The 18,193-nt window shown below is 35.1% G+C and overlaps 1 protein-coding gene across 19 annotated transcripts in view; it reads left to right on the top strand.

Moving 5' to 3' along the window:
• The window catches only part of NBEA (neurobeachin), a 460,255-nt gene that overhangs the window by 350,104 nt on the left and 91,958 nt on the right, over positions 1-18,193 (top strand). For all 19 annotated transcript variants that reach the window (XM_086881592.1, XM_086881590.1, XM_086881589.1 and 16 more), the window contains 3 exons: positions 8,119-8,236; positions 9,155-9,257; positions 14,995-15,110. In XM_086881592.1, the coding sequence (XP_086737718.1) occupies positions 8,119-8,236; positions 9,155-9,257; positions 14,995-15,110 (337 nt within the window). The remainder of the gene's footprint in view (positions 1-8,118; positions 8,237-9,154; positions 9,258-14,994; positions 15,111-18,193) is intronic.

Here is an 18,193-nt window from a genome sequence, read left to right as displayed (position 1 = left end):
CTGTGATTCTTTGAGCTGTGGAATTTTGAATTTCTTGAGGATTTTGCTTGACTGTTACAAAGTGTATTGAAGAAATTTTGGGGGTGGTGAGAACGTTGTAGATGTACAATGCATATCACTGAATAAACGAATATATTTCTTTTTGCATATAAAATGAATTTTAAATCTATTGCTAAAATTTCAGGAGCAGAATGTCCTCTGTTTATATTCCTAAATATTGGAATTAATGAAACAGCTTTTGTATATGAAGTAGAAAACAAAATATTACTGGCTTTTGATCAATCTTATATAGGAAAAGATATAAGGAACATAAAAAAAAATAAGCCTGGTAATAGAAAAAATTGTATTCTATTGACTTTTATGGATCTTAAATCATGTGCATTCTGCACTGAATAAATCAGATGCAAAACTGATGCTTATTTTTTGAAAATACAAGATGCTTTCATGAACCTCCTGTATGACATTAAGTTCACATCTATAAAAAGAGGGACATACAATGTCTTTCTACCTTCATTTGGTAGGAAATGGGTAATGTTGAACAAAACCCAAAATCTACACTTTTCCTAAGGCCAGTTCTAATGCCTTCAGTTGCTATGATGTTAAGATTTTGAGATTTTATTATACATTTGAGTATTTATGATTTTTTTTTTTATTGCATTGCACTTTTGAATAGATATATTCAAGTTCTGGAAAAAAATCAACAAAACAAAACAAAGAATTTTATGATGGTCTTATTCTTGGGAAAGAACATATCACATAAACATGGATAGGGATACCATACATTCTTTATTCCTCAAGCTATTCCTATAGCTTTTTTTCTTCTGCTTCAACTTTTCTCATATAAAACTCTAACAAATTTTGTGAAATCCACCAATAAGACAAGTTTAATAAAGCTCCATTTTTTTGTCAAAGAACTATTTATTGAATAAGTATTCTACTTTGGTTTCAACTTACTAGCATTTCTTAACACTGTGCTCTCCCTGAGTTTGTAAATATTAAAAGTCCATTCTTTCTGTACTTTTTGCTGAGGAGAATGGACCATTTGAGAGAAAAAGAAGCACTCAATTTTTATTCCTTAAAATAAAAGTCTGGTTTTGCTCAGATCGTATCAATTTTATGTCTTTTTTGGCATGCCCACTAAACTGTAATTTGTGCGGTTCTAATTGAATTAATTTGATTTTATTTCACTGTTAGGGCAGAACTGCTCAGAGCAATTTGAGTCTGAGATCACCACTCCCCAGTTTGGATTGATCTTTGACCACAAAATGCAGAGTGAGAATGGAAACATAGTTCTGTTAACATTTCTCACTAGATTTGAGTCTGACATCCCATTGTTGCCAAAGTCAACAAAAAATTATTTTAAACCTTGTGAGGTAACTGACACAATCTGCTTCAATCCTGTGGCTACCAGAACTAATTGTGCAATTTTGCCCCATTATTTGTTTCTTCAAACTCTGTGTTTCGAGTTGGGCTCTAATATGGCACTAGAATATATTTGCCTTCTGCTTCTCCACATGTACTGTTGCCCCTGCTGGCCCTATCAGCTTTATATGTGGTTTTAAAATTCTTAAATCAGTGGAGCCTCTGCTTAAAAATATAATTTCTGAATATGCATGAAAGTAGTCTAAAAAAGGCCTCTGCCTACCTTTCTTAAGGTGATAATGTCTAAATCTTCTACCCTTTCCTGATACTGATCTTCCCAAGAATGTCAGTCTATTGCTGACATTTCAGGAGTTGCCTAATTTGACAATGTTTTCATGTTGCATAGAAAGGAAACTGTGCAAAAGCACAGAGATCAAAATTAATGATAAAATAATTGTTATTCAGAATTTTGTTTACACTTCTCCTATTTAAAACTGTGCACTGGTATTTCACAAATGCAGCGTTAGAAATGGTCCATTTAGAATATATAAGATATTGGACTAGGGTTTGGTTTTTTACTCTAATTACTTTGCTGCAACTACTTCTCAAAAAAATCCCAGTATCCTTTCCATCCCTTGCCTAAAACACAAAATCATAACATGCAAAACCGTTTTGCGTATGAAAAGAGGAAAATGGCCTTCAAGTGGACCAACTTCAAATAATTTTTCAAATGACTGCAAATGAATGTGGGAATAAGAGCATCTGTTGCTTTAAGCTGAGTGGGCATTGTTTTAATGGATAACGAAGCGGGTATGCTGACCAGAGAAATCAAATTTAGAAAAGGTTTGGAGGAACAGAACCTCATGTTTCAAGACAAGGGGCCTCTTGAAAGCTTAAAAAAACATTGGAAGTAGAAGTACAAGCTGAGAATATTTGGCAAGGAAATAAAGTCCAAAACCACAAAAATAATATCTGCATTTTTTAGATCCCTGAAGAGGAGGAGAAAAATGAAACAGGAGTGCCAATATTTATTTAAAAAAAAAAAAAAAAGTTCTAAAAAAGATTTTTAAAACTGATGTGAATTGAGAAATTATAATGGCACATAATACTCAGCACATCCTGCACAGCATTACAAAACAAAACATTACAAAAGCTACTTGGAGGAAAGCTTTCAAGGCTTATAAATAAACTTTTTACACAGAAACATGTTATAAAGAAGGGGAAAAGAGACTTTAATGTAGAGAGAAAGTGAGAACGTTTTACTGGACCAAAACGTGCAAAGAAAAGATGATTACAGTATTTTGGTGAGAATTTAGAAGTATTTAATATGATTATGGGAACTGAAGCCAAGAACATGTTCTTAAAGTCGCCTAAATGTATAAAAAAGTAGTAAGTCAGTGGAACACTAGGACTTGAATTGTCCTTTCTACCTATTTACGTTCTCTGTTTCCTATTTTAGAAAAAGCAAAAAGGCATTTCATTATCTGAACTTATCTGATTTTGAATTTTCCTAATAAAGTTGTTTTTACTCTTGTCTATCGTGACATGATAGATATGTTGTAGTGTATACTTATTTTTTCTGCTAAATCTAAAAGTGGATCATACTCTGTACTTCATCAAACAGTTTGGAATTATAAAATGCTTACTCAATATGGTATTTTCATGAACCCTGGGAGTGGGATTCCATGCCATAAAGGTCTGTCATCTCAGTCTTAGAGTACATGAAGAAATCCTGCAGTCTGCCATGCACCTACAGTGAACTCTCTGCTGTCAGATTGTTCTGAAGAAAGTTTGCTCTATGTTCATAGGAGCCATTTGTCTTAACCCATGAGGGCCTTCATTAAGAATTTCACTTGCAGCAGATTGCAGTGCTAGACAGCTCTTGAAAAAGGGGAAATCAAAATCCCTGACAGGACAGAATGATTTTCAGTAATCAATTTCCTGTATTTCTAACCTCTAAAAGCATACAGTGATCTCAAACTAATTTCCAAATGCCTGTTTTGTACCTGGGCCAGGTACATAACCACACTTCTGTGGCTGGCTGTAGATGGCACTCTGATGAAATAACCAAACTGTGATTTGTTTTTGTGAAGTCCTCCATGTTTTGCCCACCATGGAGAGTGTTCAGTGAAGGGCAGCAGGGCTTGTGAAAGCACTAGAGAACATTTATTGTGGGAAACAGCTGAGGGAGCTGGGGGTGTTTAGCCTGGAGAAAAGGACACTCGGGGGGACCTCACTACTCTTTACAACTCCCTGAAAGGTGAGCCAGTCTTTTCTACCATGCCTACAGTGAGAGGACACGCCTTAAGCTGAGACAAGGGAAATTCAGGTTAGATATTAGGAAACTTTTTTAATGTTTTTTTTCACCATTCATCAAATAAACCCACCAGAAGATCTACAAATATATTACACATTAATGGTACATGAATTTTGCACTAGCCGTAAACAAAGCTCAAGAAATGTTGCAAGTATCAATCAACATTGAGAAATCAAGTTAGAATTAAAATATCCTGAATCAGAAATGTGGTTTCAAAAGACAAATTATGAACTTCCACTGGAAACAGTAGATTCAATTCATATACTTAGTCATTAATGAATCACCACAAAGAGCTATTTTAAAAAAAGGAAATATGTAAAATTGTTTGCAAAAGACAGCAAAAGTGATCACTCCTACAGAAAAGTTAGTGACTGAGAATAGGTAGGATTTTACAGGCTGTTTTCCTTGATTTCTTCATAGCATCTGATTTTGTGATTACTTCAATTCCAGAAAAAATAATTAAAAAAAGGGCCAGAATATCCTTTTGCATGCTGTGTCTGGTGCTATGAGATACCAAAAAATTGTATAAAGCAGCAAAAATATGACACAATACTTAAGCATTCCTTCTGTGGAGATAATCTGCCAGGAATTCAAGTAAAATGGACACTAGTATTCCTGGTCTTCTGGTTAGTGCAAAATTCCAGCTGTTAATTAGCAATTCATTATCAATAATCGAATACTGAAGAATATTTATGATTAAAAATGCATTGATTCTTAATTGAAAAGAATAAAAAAAAATCTTGATTAAATAAAATTTAAATAATGGAGCCTTCATATCTGATCCAAGTAGGAAAGCACATTGGTAATGGCTCTGCTTCTCTTCTCTAGATCTTTCCATCTTCATCCCATGCTGCTTTATTAACGTAATCTAAATTAGTGTCACCAAGAGATGTTTTTCCATATTACAGAATCCTGAGTTTTAGAGATTTCTCATTCCCTTGTTAGCTGAGAGCTTCATCTTGTGGCAATGAATTCTAGCAAATTGGTATCTTTAAAACATACACATATTCCTAAGTGAAAATGTTTTACAAGGAGACATGAATTTTAAACCAAACAGCTGCAGCTGATATTAAAATTGAAAAGTGTGCTCAGTTCAAATGTAGATATTGGCTGGTTGTTTTTATTTTAATAAAACCAGATTATCTGAGATGCATTTAGAATTCTGGGCTTAGTCAAGATTTTTCAACTATTAAAACATGCCTAGGCAGGAAGCCTTCACAAATGTTTTTAGGACAAAAACTCATAAAACTATCAAAATAAGGAGTATTGACTTTAAGTATAAACAATAAAGTATTGGAACACATGGAAATTTTGCCTTCTGATAAGATAGTCACATAATTTCAGTGTATTAGCATAGTGAAATGGTTATTCCCATGCTTTTATGAATAATGAAATATACAATACATACAATCTATAAAATATGTAAAATAGCCAGGACTTCATTCATTTCCTATGAGAAAGTGAAATGCTAAAAATCATTCTGGAAGAAAAAAAATCCAAAAATGTGTACGAGCCTTTTAAAGGGCTCAAATTCAGAAAAATAAAATTGCTTTGATTTGGCTGTTATAATAGCAGTAAGAAAGAATCATGCCACAATGTCAGTAATATCTGCTGTAAATTGTAGATATCTAATAATGAGAGGTTTGATGCATCACATGAAAAGGGTGTAAGATGAATGTTATAGAGGATGGCAAAAATAGGTAGTATATCTTGGACAGGAAAACGTTACAACAGAAATACTGAAATAATTCAGATGATTTGATAATGGAATGATAATCTGATATTTGTAGGACTAATAGACAGTTAAGAAGAGTGCAGTTGAGTACATTAATTGAATTACAGACTCCTTTCTTTCCTCTGATTTCCTATTCAATTCTACTGTTTTACTGGACCACTATCATATGTCATTCATTTCACAGTGGGTTGAATGTACCTCTGTGTAGTTGCAATTGCTTTATACTTCATTAATAAAGAGGAGGAAGTAAAAGGCAATCAGTGTATGATTAGTATGCAATGTGCTTTTAGTGTTGATCTATAATAACCAAGCTGTGGTATATATCACATCATAAATGTATTATTGTGAATCCTCTAATATGTTAATATATAGAATATAGTTAATAGTAAGCATTTCTCTTTACAAAAAAATTAACCAGAAGCATTTTTGATACAAAAAGTGGTTTTCTGAAGCATGATGCTTTTTCAAAGAGCTAATTCTTTGGCGAATTTGCTGGCTGCTGTAGATCTGATTACAGCTATATACATTTCAAACTCCTCCCTCCGAGAGACTGTTCTCATATTTTTGTTTTTTAAATGCAAGTTCTTGCCTCAGAATTTCTTCTCTTTAATTTAAAAACCTGTGTATTTGCAAAAATTCTGTATCAGATAGCAGCAGAATACATTTAAAGAAGGAGAGTGCTTAAATCTTCACAGTCATTGTTCTTATCCACCTGAATTTCACATACATGATACCAGCGGTATCCTAGCATCCGATCTCAATGAAAGAAAATCAAGGAAAATTTGGTTTATTTAGCTTATCAAAGAGAAGGCTAAACAATAAGTGGACCCAGTCTGTAATTACCAACACAAGGAGAAGTTACCTGATACTAGAAAGCTCAGCAACAAAAAGTGTCACAAGATCTATCAGAGTTCAAAGTAAAAATAAGGTGCAGATTTTTAACCATTGCAAGAATTTAGCCTTTGAGGTAGCATTCCACAGCTGACCTGTGACTGAATGGGGGGAGCACATAATCTCTTGCATGTGTCTGGGTGACCTCCAAAGAATCAAGCTCCTTCCCTTCTTCCAATCTGTGTTTAACTGGTGTGGAAAGCTGAGGTGAACGAAACAGTGTCATCAGCCACGATGTTGGTCTGAGAGTTCTGTCTCATCTGAACAGTACAGGGGGAACACTGTGTTCCTCTGACTGGTTTTATCAAGGATTGAACTAACATTTGAATGCTTTTCCGTGTGCTGAAGCACTTTTGTGTTGTTGCTGTTATTACCATCCTCTCTGAAATAGACTCATCATGGTTATGAGAAAAAGGTTGTACACCAAGTGCAGACTTAAATTAGCTTTTTCATATATGGATACGTGTTGCTAACTTGAAGCCGCATCAGTGAAAGGATTGAAGAAATACAATTTCATTTCCTCAAGCATGAAGGATAACTGACAGCAGCAGCATATGGTCTCCCTAACATTTTCCTGTTCAGAAGCTGGGGGAGGTCATGATTATGGAAAGTAAAGACCTCAGAATTGTGAGTAAAGCACTGCGAGCTGGTGTACGACAGTTTCTGTGTACCTTATGGAGAACAGAGAAACTCAGTCTCTTCAGTCTGAAATGTTCTTCTTGCATTCCCTTTAGGGAAGGTGTCCATTGTATTCCTTCCATGGAGGCTGCAGTTCTCTCAGAGGCTGTGGCTTAGGTAAAGGCACAGTCTACAGAGCCTGGGAAATGTAGATGGGTGTGGTGAGGATCCCCATCCCAAGCAACTGACTCTTCTTAGGAATGCCGTGGCAGAGCTCACCTGAGCAGAGGTGCAGGGCTGAAAGGAGCCCTGAAGGGCTGAAAAGGATTGGGAAACAATTGTTCTACGGTGCATGATACAGATGAGACAAGTTAATAAAAATGTCGTCTAATTAAATTGTGTCTTTTTTGTCTATTTTTTGAACATCTGGAACACCGAAAGAAAAGTGGCAAAGATAATTTGATATTAATATCTAGTCTTATATTAATACACTCAATTGAGAAAATTTAAATCAGTGTAAGCAAAGTAACTGGAAAAGCAGTGCTAATTTTTAACTATTTTATTTTAAAATATTTTCACATTAATTTAAAATGCAAAATTAAAATTGTTAAATTTTGTCCATGGTTTGGGGCATTTGATGTATCTAACTTCAGAAAAATTATTATGGTGACATACTGGCTTTGCTAATTTTTCTACTTATTAATGGAATGTGAGGACTTGCAATTTATGACCCTGAAGTGGATGTGAATAGAAATTTATATTATTTTGGCTGTACTTCGCACAAGGCAGCCTCAGAAGTAAATCTGGCGTCGATAGATATCAGATAGATAACTGACAGCTGTGTCATGCACACTGTTGGATGAAGATAAAACTAAGCATAATTGCAAGTGTGTCTGTTTCCCTGTGCTTGTTCGTAGAACTTGGGGTTTTGGTGTTCTTGAGGAAGTTAATTTGATGTGACACATGAGAAATAGATCTTAGGAGTATCAGGTTACAGTAATTACTAATATTCTTCTAACACCAGGTACTCCTTTTCTTACATTTCTTAAAAACATTCAAGTACATTTTAAGTTGCTGTTTTTAAATGTTAAAGGGACATGAATAACTTAATTGATAGGTAAAATTTCCTCTGTTCTTATACAATATTTTATTGAAAAAGTCCTGCTAATATCTGTCACCTTGACTTTCTTTATAGGTTCTTGCCTACACGGAAGGCCTTCATGGAAAATGGATGTTCAGCGAGATTCGAGCCGTTTTTTCAAGACGTTATCTTCTCCAGAACACAGCTTTGGAAGTGTTTATGGCAAACAGAAGTAGGTCATAGTTTGTATTTGTTGCATAAAATTGTGCTAGTGGTTATTTTGTATTTTATTTTTTCATCTTAAAATTAAAACTCTGTTCTTCCTTTGATAAAGTGCTTATCAAATGTCTGTTCTATTATGCCTACTCTTGTATGTATCCAGCGCAAATTTTATTAAAATTAATCACATAAATCAATCTCACTGCTTTCTATGCAGCAGTGAGATTTATTTACTGAACCAGATCATTGAAATTGGGAAAATTCTTCAAATGTTGCACAGGAATTTGCTTTTTCTATTGTCTCACCCTTCTTCTCAATTGTCTGTAAATATTTTAGTGAAACACATGATCCTAAGGTCACCCCAGGACACATATAAAAGGATATCTTATTTTCTAATTATAAAATGAATTACAGTTAACAAGTACCAGGGCAATAAATGAATCCACTTAGTTTTCTGTATGTGCTACTCTGAATCACAGTTCACTGGCTGGTGAGGTGTATAAGTGGTCTTTTACCCTCAGGAGCTCTGATGTAAGTTTTGATTTCAGCTGGAGAGGAAATTAAACAATTCCTTCTTCCTGGGTGTTTTCAGGGGCTAGTTAGAAGAGCAAATGCCATGACAGCTACTGAGAAGCTTCTCAGCCTGATAAGAGAGTTTGTGGGTTAATAGTAAGGCGTTGTTCCTCTGAAGTAAACAACAGTCAGGTCTTCTGCAAAATGGAAGATTTAATGCTAAAATGTTAACCAGCTTATTATACATGGGTGTGAAGAATGTCAGGAATTTCTGTTGTACCTTGGATCCCCAGGAGGATAAAAGTGGAACTGACTTCTCTCCCCACATAAAAACCTGAGCATTTTAAAAATATATGCAGGTGAAGAAACAGATTTCTGCAAATGTTTTACTGGTACATATTTTCCTTTCTTCATTTAGCTTCTGTAATGTTTAATTTTCCCGACCAAGCAACAGTGAAAAAAGTTGTGTACAGCTTACCACGTGTTGGAGTAGGAACCAGCTATGGTTTGCCACAAGCCAGGTAATTTAATTAACATAGTTTTTATATTTTGTGTTTATTATATTATACAGTTGATATATTTTTAAATGTCAGTGCTAAAATATTATTCATGTAAAGAAACTAGGTTTTCTATTTTTTAAGGTTAGTATGAGAAACATTACCCTTTACTTACTGTATGGTCTGTTAGAATATGGAATAGAAGTAAAAGTATTGTAAATTAGACAGTTAGATTTTTTTTTTTCTTTTCAGTTAAAGGAAATAGATGTCTTCTGGTGCAAATACTCATACCTTATCTCTTCAAAATCTGGTTTCCAGTCAGGTTTTATAAATGTATAATCAAAGGTTCATCCTTGCTGTGATTATTATGCAGGATGTGAAACTGAACTCGACTAGATCTGTGTTTGATGAATGTAAATTATTTTATCTATATGAATGTGTGGTATTTTACTTTGTTTCTTATCAGTGTAGTGGCTATTTTGCAATTTTCAAATTTTTTCCATTTGTTAGTATAATACATTCTTCTTCTTTCCTTTCCAAAATTAAGGAGTGTATATATTTTTGAAAGAACAACTAGGTTGATTTTTAGAGATTTTCACATACTATGGGCAGCTGCACTTTTTTATTTCCTCATCAACACCAACATCAAATCAGCCTATGGCCAATAATAAGGCTGGAAATTGTCAGATCCTGTATTGTAAAAGTATTCCTATTAGATAGGATATTATAGGAATAGGTGAGCTGATCTTCACATGTACTTCATTGTCTTGGAGGGGGGGATATTTTTTGTTGGTTTTTGCGGTTCAGGATTAACTTCTGGTGAAAAGGAGACAGAAATAAAGAAATATAAGGGAGTGAGGAAACAGCATGATATTAAAAAAAGATGGTGCTTTGGGCTCAGGCCCCCATGTGGCTTGATTTGGCCAAATTGCCAGTGTCTTAATCATCAGTGTAGTATCTGGGATGTATCTTTCTTTAAGTCATTTCCTACAAACTAAAACTTCAAATTGTCCTTATTTTATCCCAGCACAAAATGTGAAAATACTCTGAAGTGTCAAAGCATTTGTAGAATTGGAGAACTTTTTCATTCCCAGATGAACATCATTCCCTGTCATGAGCCCAAGAGTCTCATGATACCTTCGGCTTGATCTCCTGAATGTGCTGAAGTTTTTAGGCAAACTGCCAAATTTCTCAAGTTTTCATTGAGATCAAGGCAAAGTTGGGGCATTTATTTGGAAGGTGCATCTTGTTAATATTTGCATTCTTCCATATACTAAAGTTAAATGAAATGCTGTCTCTAAATGGAAAGTAATAGTATTCTTTTCTGAAATAGAAATGGCCACATGTTTTAGCACAAACAAAATGCAAATTTCTCAATCAGAATTTCATATTTACGGTGACATTTTTTACTTTTGAAATTCATATCCTTTGTGCATTATTCAGTGAATAATTGTCTGAAAAAGTTTGTTGATATATAATTATTTAGAAAAGTTTCAGCTTCAATATAATATGCAGTTATTTCCATACCTTTTTGATTAAAGTTCAGTTTGAATCGAAAATGGGCTTGCTAGCCTTCAGACTATATCTGGCATATGGTAGTGAAGTGATTTTTCTTTCTTTTTTTTGTGTAATCATGGCATGATTTATGCAAATAAAGGCTCTGTAATCATGTTTTTTTTATTTTTTCCCCTGTCTACATACCCTTATTGTCTTCAGTAGGATTGCAGTGGAGTAACTCAGGGGAAATCTGTCTCTATGACTGCTCTGTAGTCTATCTTTTGTTGATGTCAGTATAGTTTTCCTTCCTATGAATATGTTGGCTCTGGAATGCTAATTTTTAAAATTATGCTTATTTGTATAACTAAAATAAGGAGAAATTATGCTGAGTAAACAAAAGGAGCTGCTATACTGAGTGAAACATTATGCTTTTCTTTATCATCATAATTTTCTAGATTAACTTGTACCTTAAAATATCTTAACAGATCTTTCTGGTTGTTTTGGTTAAGTTCTTTGGTTTAATTTATGCAAATAATATTTCCTCTCTGATACTACTTTGATAAACATCACCTAGAGTTAATTACAGTATCATAAAGGCCTGCATTCATGCTGGAAACATTCCAAAGAAGTAAATTTTGCTGTACCTAAATGCATGCAGTACATGGCTTTTAAGTGTATTTCTGATTTCATGGTGAAATCCTGCAATTAACAAAGGTGCAAGGAAATAGAAGTAAATAGAAATATTTATGATCTGATGACTCAAAGGATTAGAAGCAGGTGAACCATTATGGCTTCCTAAGACTTTGCAGACCTGCTGTTCCAAGCAAGTCTTCAGTTTGCCTCTTTGCTTCCTTTCCAAACCGCCTGTTTAATGCTTTGATTAAACAAAGAGTTCAAGCCTGTGCTTATTATTACAAAGGAGTAATTGCATCCTTAAAATCAGTCACATGTTGAAGAGTTCAGTCTGATTTGGTAATCAAATTAGTCTGTCTTTGATAAATGCATTTTCACTCTTCCTGAAACATGTTGCATTGATTGTAGTTTCCTTATGACCTTGCCAAATGATACAACTGGGCAGATAATGCTGTGTCTTTTAACTTCTGCAGCTCCATATGAGTCTACATAGGTAGAGTAATAATCACTTTTTTGGCATGGTATTATCAGACTGCTTTTTATGGTTCTAACACCTCAGGTGTAATTTACTGATGTCTTTTTATTGAGGGCAACATCATAGCTCAGAAAACAACTGTGAGCCGCCTGATGGTTTTGTAGCGTATAGAGATCAAAGAATTGGTAAAAGACAGTATCTTCACCACTAACTGACACCTTCTAGTGAGATTTTGTGGGCTATTAATGAAATAGAGAAAACAATGGCTTCAGTGAATAAAACTAAGAAATTAAAATGACTTCTTTTTTTCTGAAAAAAAATGTGTTTTGGTTGTTACAGTAACCTAATTCAACATCAGGTCAGCTCTGCCATGTCAGCAGCTTGGTGATGGATTTCCAGATCTCAACACAACTGGTTGCAGAGGTTGAGTTTTGTGAAGGGAGAGAGGTAGAAAAACTAAGATTTGATGCCATCAAAGCATAAAACCCTTTCTAGAATTTTGATTAAAAGTGAATGTTGATGAGTTTCTTGCCTTTCCTTGGGAAATTACTTTCCCAAATACATATGTTTTTTTTGCTCTAAACAGGAGCAACACAACACATAACATCATGTAGGTGCAAGATACTTAAATATTCTTTGTATGAGATTGCATTGTAGCTAACTAAATGAAAAGTGACTGTGAAAGAGGGTGTGTCACATTCCACATATGGGATATATAATGCCCCTTCCTTTACCAAAATTGCATGAATTGTGTTCTAAAAACATTTAAATGTATAAAAATTGAAAACTTGGAGCATTTTGTTGTAACCAGAGTCTTCTGCAGTTCCCATTTTGAGCAGATACTTCATTGTTCTCTAGCAGCAAAGGAAGCACATTCATTTGTGCATCTTCATATTGGTGATGGCATATTGAAGAAAGAAATGGTTTGATCAAAGTTGGGTGGTTTTAGCAAAACAGAAAACAGTGGGTCTTCCTGTATTAGCTGAAACAAGAAGGTGTGGAACCAATTTATTGTGCATAATTTCTTCCACTCTCTGCTGAAAAAAATATGAATCTTTCAAACACCGTAGATATGGAGTAAATAAGGACGTTTTTAGTATATTTTGATTTTCTGTAGAGTTCACTCAAATCAGGTATCCAAATGCAAAGTCCAGCACTTGACAGTTTATAGATTTTTGAGTCACCCTAGGAGATTGTGAATAAAGACTAAAAGCAGCTACTAAGCTGTACTGATACATAAATGTTGTTTTCTCATGGGAGGAACAGAAAGTCTGTGACAGAAATGCTTTGTAAATTTAATGATCTCTTTAGTAGTTTTATTTTCTGTGTTTATTAATTTGTGTGTAGCATTAGTCAAAATTTACTGGAAACCATATGTCTTTGAGAGTTCTATGTAAGAACTGTTGTTATTCTATAAAATGCAATATTAAGTATGATTACATTTGGATATTTCTTTAGATAAATTGTTTCATAAAGATTATAGAAACAACTTCAAAATATTTTGCATTTTCTCCTGTGTACTGTAAAGTGTATTTATCTTTGGTATCCTATAGTCTACAGTAAAATAAGGCTAGCCAAACTGGCAAGACCTAATGTACTGTTATTTGGATAAATACACTTGCATGGTCATTTTTGTATGCCCAGTTTGTAAGCTGAAATATGGCAGATGTTCATAACTTACACACTGGCAATTTAGACAAATAATTGTAATAACTGTACACTCCAGTCACATACCAATGTTCACTCATCCTTTCTCTGGAAAAAGAGTTCAGTGCATCTCTAGGAGTATGTACATGCATCTCTAGGAGTAGATTGTTCACATATTTGCAAACACTGCGCAGTTTGACACCTTGTATATGACTAAGTTTTAAGAAGATATTCAGCTTCCAAAGTCTAGAAGTAACACACAGTGTACCCAAGGTGCAACTGAAAGCTGAGGCATTGGGTGTCCCTATTTAGTCTTGATAAACTATATAAATACTACTACATACATTCTTTAAATTCACTGAACTCAGACTACACATTAGGAGTATTTTTTTTTGTTGCTGTTGTTTTTAACAGATACAGATATTTCTCTATTTTTACACATTGATAAGATCTAAATTTCTTTTTAAAAAGGTATTTAAGGAGATGAATTTATTTTCCTTTTAAAAATTTCCTTGTCTTTTTTTTTTTTTTAGTCAAGAACTATTTTCTCTAGAAATGAGTTTTTAACAATGAGGCTGCTTCTTTCTGTTGCAGATTTTTTTCTTTAATGCATCAGTCTAGACTGACTCTAGTCCCCTATATTTTACCAAACAGGGACAGTATATACAATGGTTAATTTAAGACTTGGTGCGTGGTATTTGGTTATTGTGATGTCAAATTGAATATAGAAGAGTTGAGGGTTTCTGCTTTTCTCTTCCTTGGCATGTAGTTTGATTCTTTCTCCCTTATCCAGACATGTAAGTTTCAAAAAATGTGTGGAAATTGAGTATCATAGGAGCTTCCGCTCCTCTTCCAAATTTGAATGAAATGCAATTTAGAAGTCATTATGAAGAGACAGGCAGATGAACATGTGAACAGATAACTGAGTAAAATTTGTTTCTTTCAGAAACCTGGCTATAAATAGAAATCTTCAAGCTTACTGGGATATAGGAAAGAATCATGGGTAGTTGACCATAGAGGAGGTGCACAAATTGTGTAATAAATACAGTCAACCTGTGTGATGAAAGTGTATGTCACTTTAATGTATCACTCTCTCACTCTGTTGAACTTATCTCAATATATCCATTTGAAACAGGGAAATGGTATTCCTCTTTTATTCCTTCTCGACAAGCCTGGCACCAGGAGCTCTGCAGTTTCTTTTAATCACAGTCTTTTAACCAGGTTCAGAATAAAACAAACCACAAAATATATTATTATTTATAATAATATTTATATTTATCGCAATAATAATATTTATATTTATTGCAGTGCTGTAGTAGTGATAAAATAAAATATAGTTCCTAACTTTAGCCATTTCTCAAATAAGGGTAATAGTGTCCTCTTGACTTCATTAAATGAAATAAAAAAGCTTCTGAGAGAATCTGAAATTAATCACACTTAAAATGTTGCCCTACATCTTAACATTTAATGAGACTCTTAAAAAAATCGTTCTTTAATTATATTTCCTAGGAGAATCTCTCTGGCCACACCCCGACAACTTTATAAATCCTCCAACATGACTCAGCGCTGGCAGAGACGGGAGATATCCAACTTTGAATACTTGATGTTCCTCAATACTATAGCAGGTAAGGTTTCTGGCTCTTTAATACCTTGTAATATGTTTATGTTTGTCAAAGTCTTAAGCAATGTGATTTGATAGAATACATTTATCCCTCTAGAATTCAGCTGCAGCTTTGTGATATATTCCGAAACACACACACATTAAATTTTATCACAAAATGCACAACCTATCACAGAGACTTTAGATTCATGTATTGCTGTGAAGGCTGTTCCTTGCTCCCCTTCTGCCATTTCCTCTGCTGACAGCTTTGTCTGAAGCTTTATTAGAGTCAACAAACCATTGCCAGAGAGTGTCTGGAAATAATAATGGGAAAATGTAATTTCGCTACTTCATCATTCTCAGCAACAGCAACTAGACAGCAGAATAACAACAGTATTCTGCCTAGTACAGATGTCACCTGGATTGCAGTATGATTAGATTACAGCATCTTTTCTCATTTAGTTCTTTGAGATGAAATATAATATCAGATTAGGTATTTAAAATGAGAAATAACTGCCATAGACATCCATTTGTTATTGGCAAAAGAAGAGCTTTTCTGGCAATTGTCATTAATTAAACATTTGCAAAGATATTATTCCTTTCACCTTTCCCTTTTCTACGTGTTAACTCTAACGTTAATTTTAAATGTAAAAAGCAGCAGTTTTCTACACGATATACGGAGATTTCCAGGAGGTTGTCTACTGTTATGATTCCTGCCTGTAGCACACATGCTGCTTATGAACCTGCCTGTGGAGAGCCTCATACAGACATTTCACTTCAGTGAGCTTTAATTTGAAAGCCAAATTAAATTCCACCAGGCATCACTTTGTACTCCAGTGTTACAACTCCCATCTTTACTTGGTCCTGACTTTTATGCTCGAGGTTATCCTCAGGCCAGACATAAGACACATGTAAGTGTGAAACCCAAAGGTAGCGCTCGTTATGCTGACCAGTCTGGGGACAGTCACTGCGTTCTTCCCAGTAGGGCAGTGGCAGAATTCAGGAGCTGTCAAACTCACTGGCTTTGAACCCTCAGGCTTTGGCCTCTGTGCTTAGATGGTCGTCATCTTCCGTGCATCTAGTCTTACGGATGTTAATAAATGTGTCATCAACTTATCCCAGTGTGATACAGAAGTGTTAGCACTGAACAGTTGGAAATCTGAGGGCATGTTTACCTTGTGCAGTGGAGCAAAAAGCAGAATCCCTGAAACTCCTGGAGATCTGGGCTGGAAAGTCCATATGGTGAAGTCCAGTGCAGGCTCACCAGCTTGGTTCCCAAGCATTTTAGCTGCGGTCCCGCAGATCTCTGCTGGAGGAAGGAGCCCTGCTGAGCGTTTATTGCCTCTGGTGCAATGCCAGAATGCTGCTATCCGCTTCTGGACACTGGCCTGTCTCCAGCTGCTTCGTGCCTCTCACACATCCGCTGCCCTTCTAGTGGTGAGGAAATGCAGGCGAGCCCTTGCTGGCTCCCTGGCTGCCTCACCTAACTTGAAGGATTTACTGGAGAAGTGGGAAGTTAGCCTGGGTCCCCTCAGTCCTTGTCCAATACATTATAGACAGAACTGTCCTTCACTGGTAAATTCCTTTCTTATGTATTCATTCCTTCTGTAAGCAGTGAATTTAAGGTCTTTAAATGAGAGTACACAAGAGATAAGCCGTTTTTTGAATAAATTATTTTTTTTTATTTTTAATCGGTTTAAAACTCCAAAGTCACTTTGTTTTAGGTACCTCACCAAAGCATCCAAACCTGGAAGAGAGCATTATGTCTGAAGTAATTTAGAAATTGCAGTTACACTTACACAAACATATCTATCAGTTAAAAAGCTTCAGCCTGAACAAATTCCTTCAGAGTATCTCAGACGTCTCAAAAAAATATTTTTTGACCTGTTGTTTGATACTAGTACTGCTGGGCAGGCTTTATAGCCAAACACTTGGGGTGATAGCATGAGACAGGATTCTCTTAAGGTCATTTAGTGTCACTCATCTGCCTGGTAATAAGATGGCTTGATATTAGCATTCCAGGTTCCACCTGCTATGGCCAGTGTCAGAAGGATTACTGACTATTTGTTTGGGGTTTTTTTTGGTGTGTTCATGAATTTCTGTCCTATTTGAAAAAACTGTTTAGTCACTCTCCCTAGGAGTGTCTCTCTCTGACTCAGGACATTTAATTTCTAGCAGATTTATTGGTAAATAATCTTACAGGTAAATATCATTTGTTCGTTTAATCTCATTGGTTAATTGCATAGGATGCCTTGCTCATTCCACTGCGTTTTCTACCATCTCATAAAATCTTTCATCAGTATGTGATTTTTTTAAAAACTTGAATAAAATTTATCCTTGGTAGCTGAACTTGCCAATGACACACACAAAACCTTTTCTGAAAATAACATCAGAGAATGAAAGCTGACTGAAACCCAACAGGCAATTCTACACATGACAATAAACTCTTTATTCCAGTTTGGAACAAAACCCAAAGTTTTCCAACTTTTTGACAAAGCAAAAAATCCCCTCAAGTTATTTTTTGGAAGATCAACCAGGTTTTGTAGTTTCAATGAAGTCTGCACTTCATCTAGAAAGCTCAGTTCCAAAAACTCCTGAAGTACTTGGGGGTATTTGCAAAGAACCACCTCATAAAGTTCCTGGCAAGCCAGAAACCCACCCACAACAGAGTGCACATGAGCTCGAAGTCCAGTCATGGGGGAGAAAGCTTTGAAAAAGAAATATGTTAGAAAGTCTAGAATCTCTCCCATCCCCAAACTGATCCTAGCTCCACTGCTGCATGGCCTTGTACCACCAGGGCATGAGATCTGGGAAACTGCAGCATTGAGAGCTGTGAGGCAGCCTGAGTGACACCACTGATTTTACAGCTGTGCCTGCATTTCTCTAAGTCTTTTTGAAAGGTGTCCTTCAGAAATATTTCCCTTACAACAAATAGGTGTTTTCTGATGGTGCACTAACAAAATTAATAAGTATACCAGAAAATAAGTAGTGGAAGCAAAGAACCTCTACTAACTTGTTTAGTTAGTTTTGATAACTGCCCAAGTACACCTGTATTAAACAGACACAAAATCTTATATGCACTGAAGACAGGACCCTCAGCAGTCAGAA

This window comes from Cyanistes caeruleus, chromosome 3, assembly GCF_971803275.1.
Source record: "Cyanistes caeruleus chromosome 3, bCyaCae1.hap1.1, whole genome shotgun sequence".
Taxonomy (NCBI): domain Eukaryota; kingdom Metazoa; phylum Chordata; class Aves; order Passeriformes; family Paridae; genus Cyanistes; species Cyanistes caeruleus.
The sequence above is the reverse complement of the archived record's forward strand: the minus strand, read 5'-3'. Positions and strand labels throughout refer to the sequence as shown.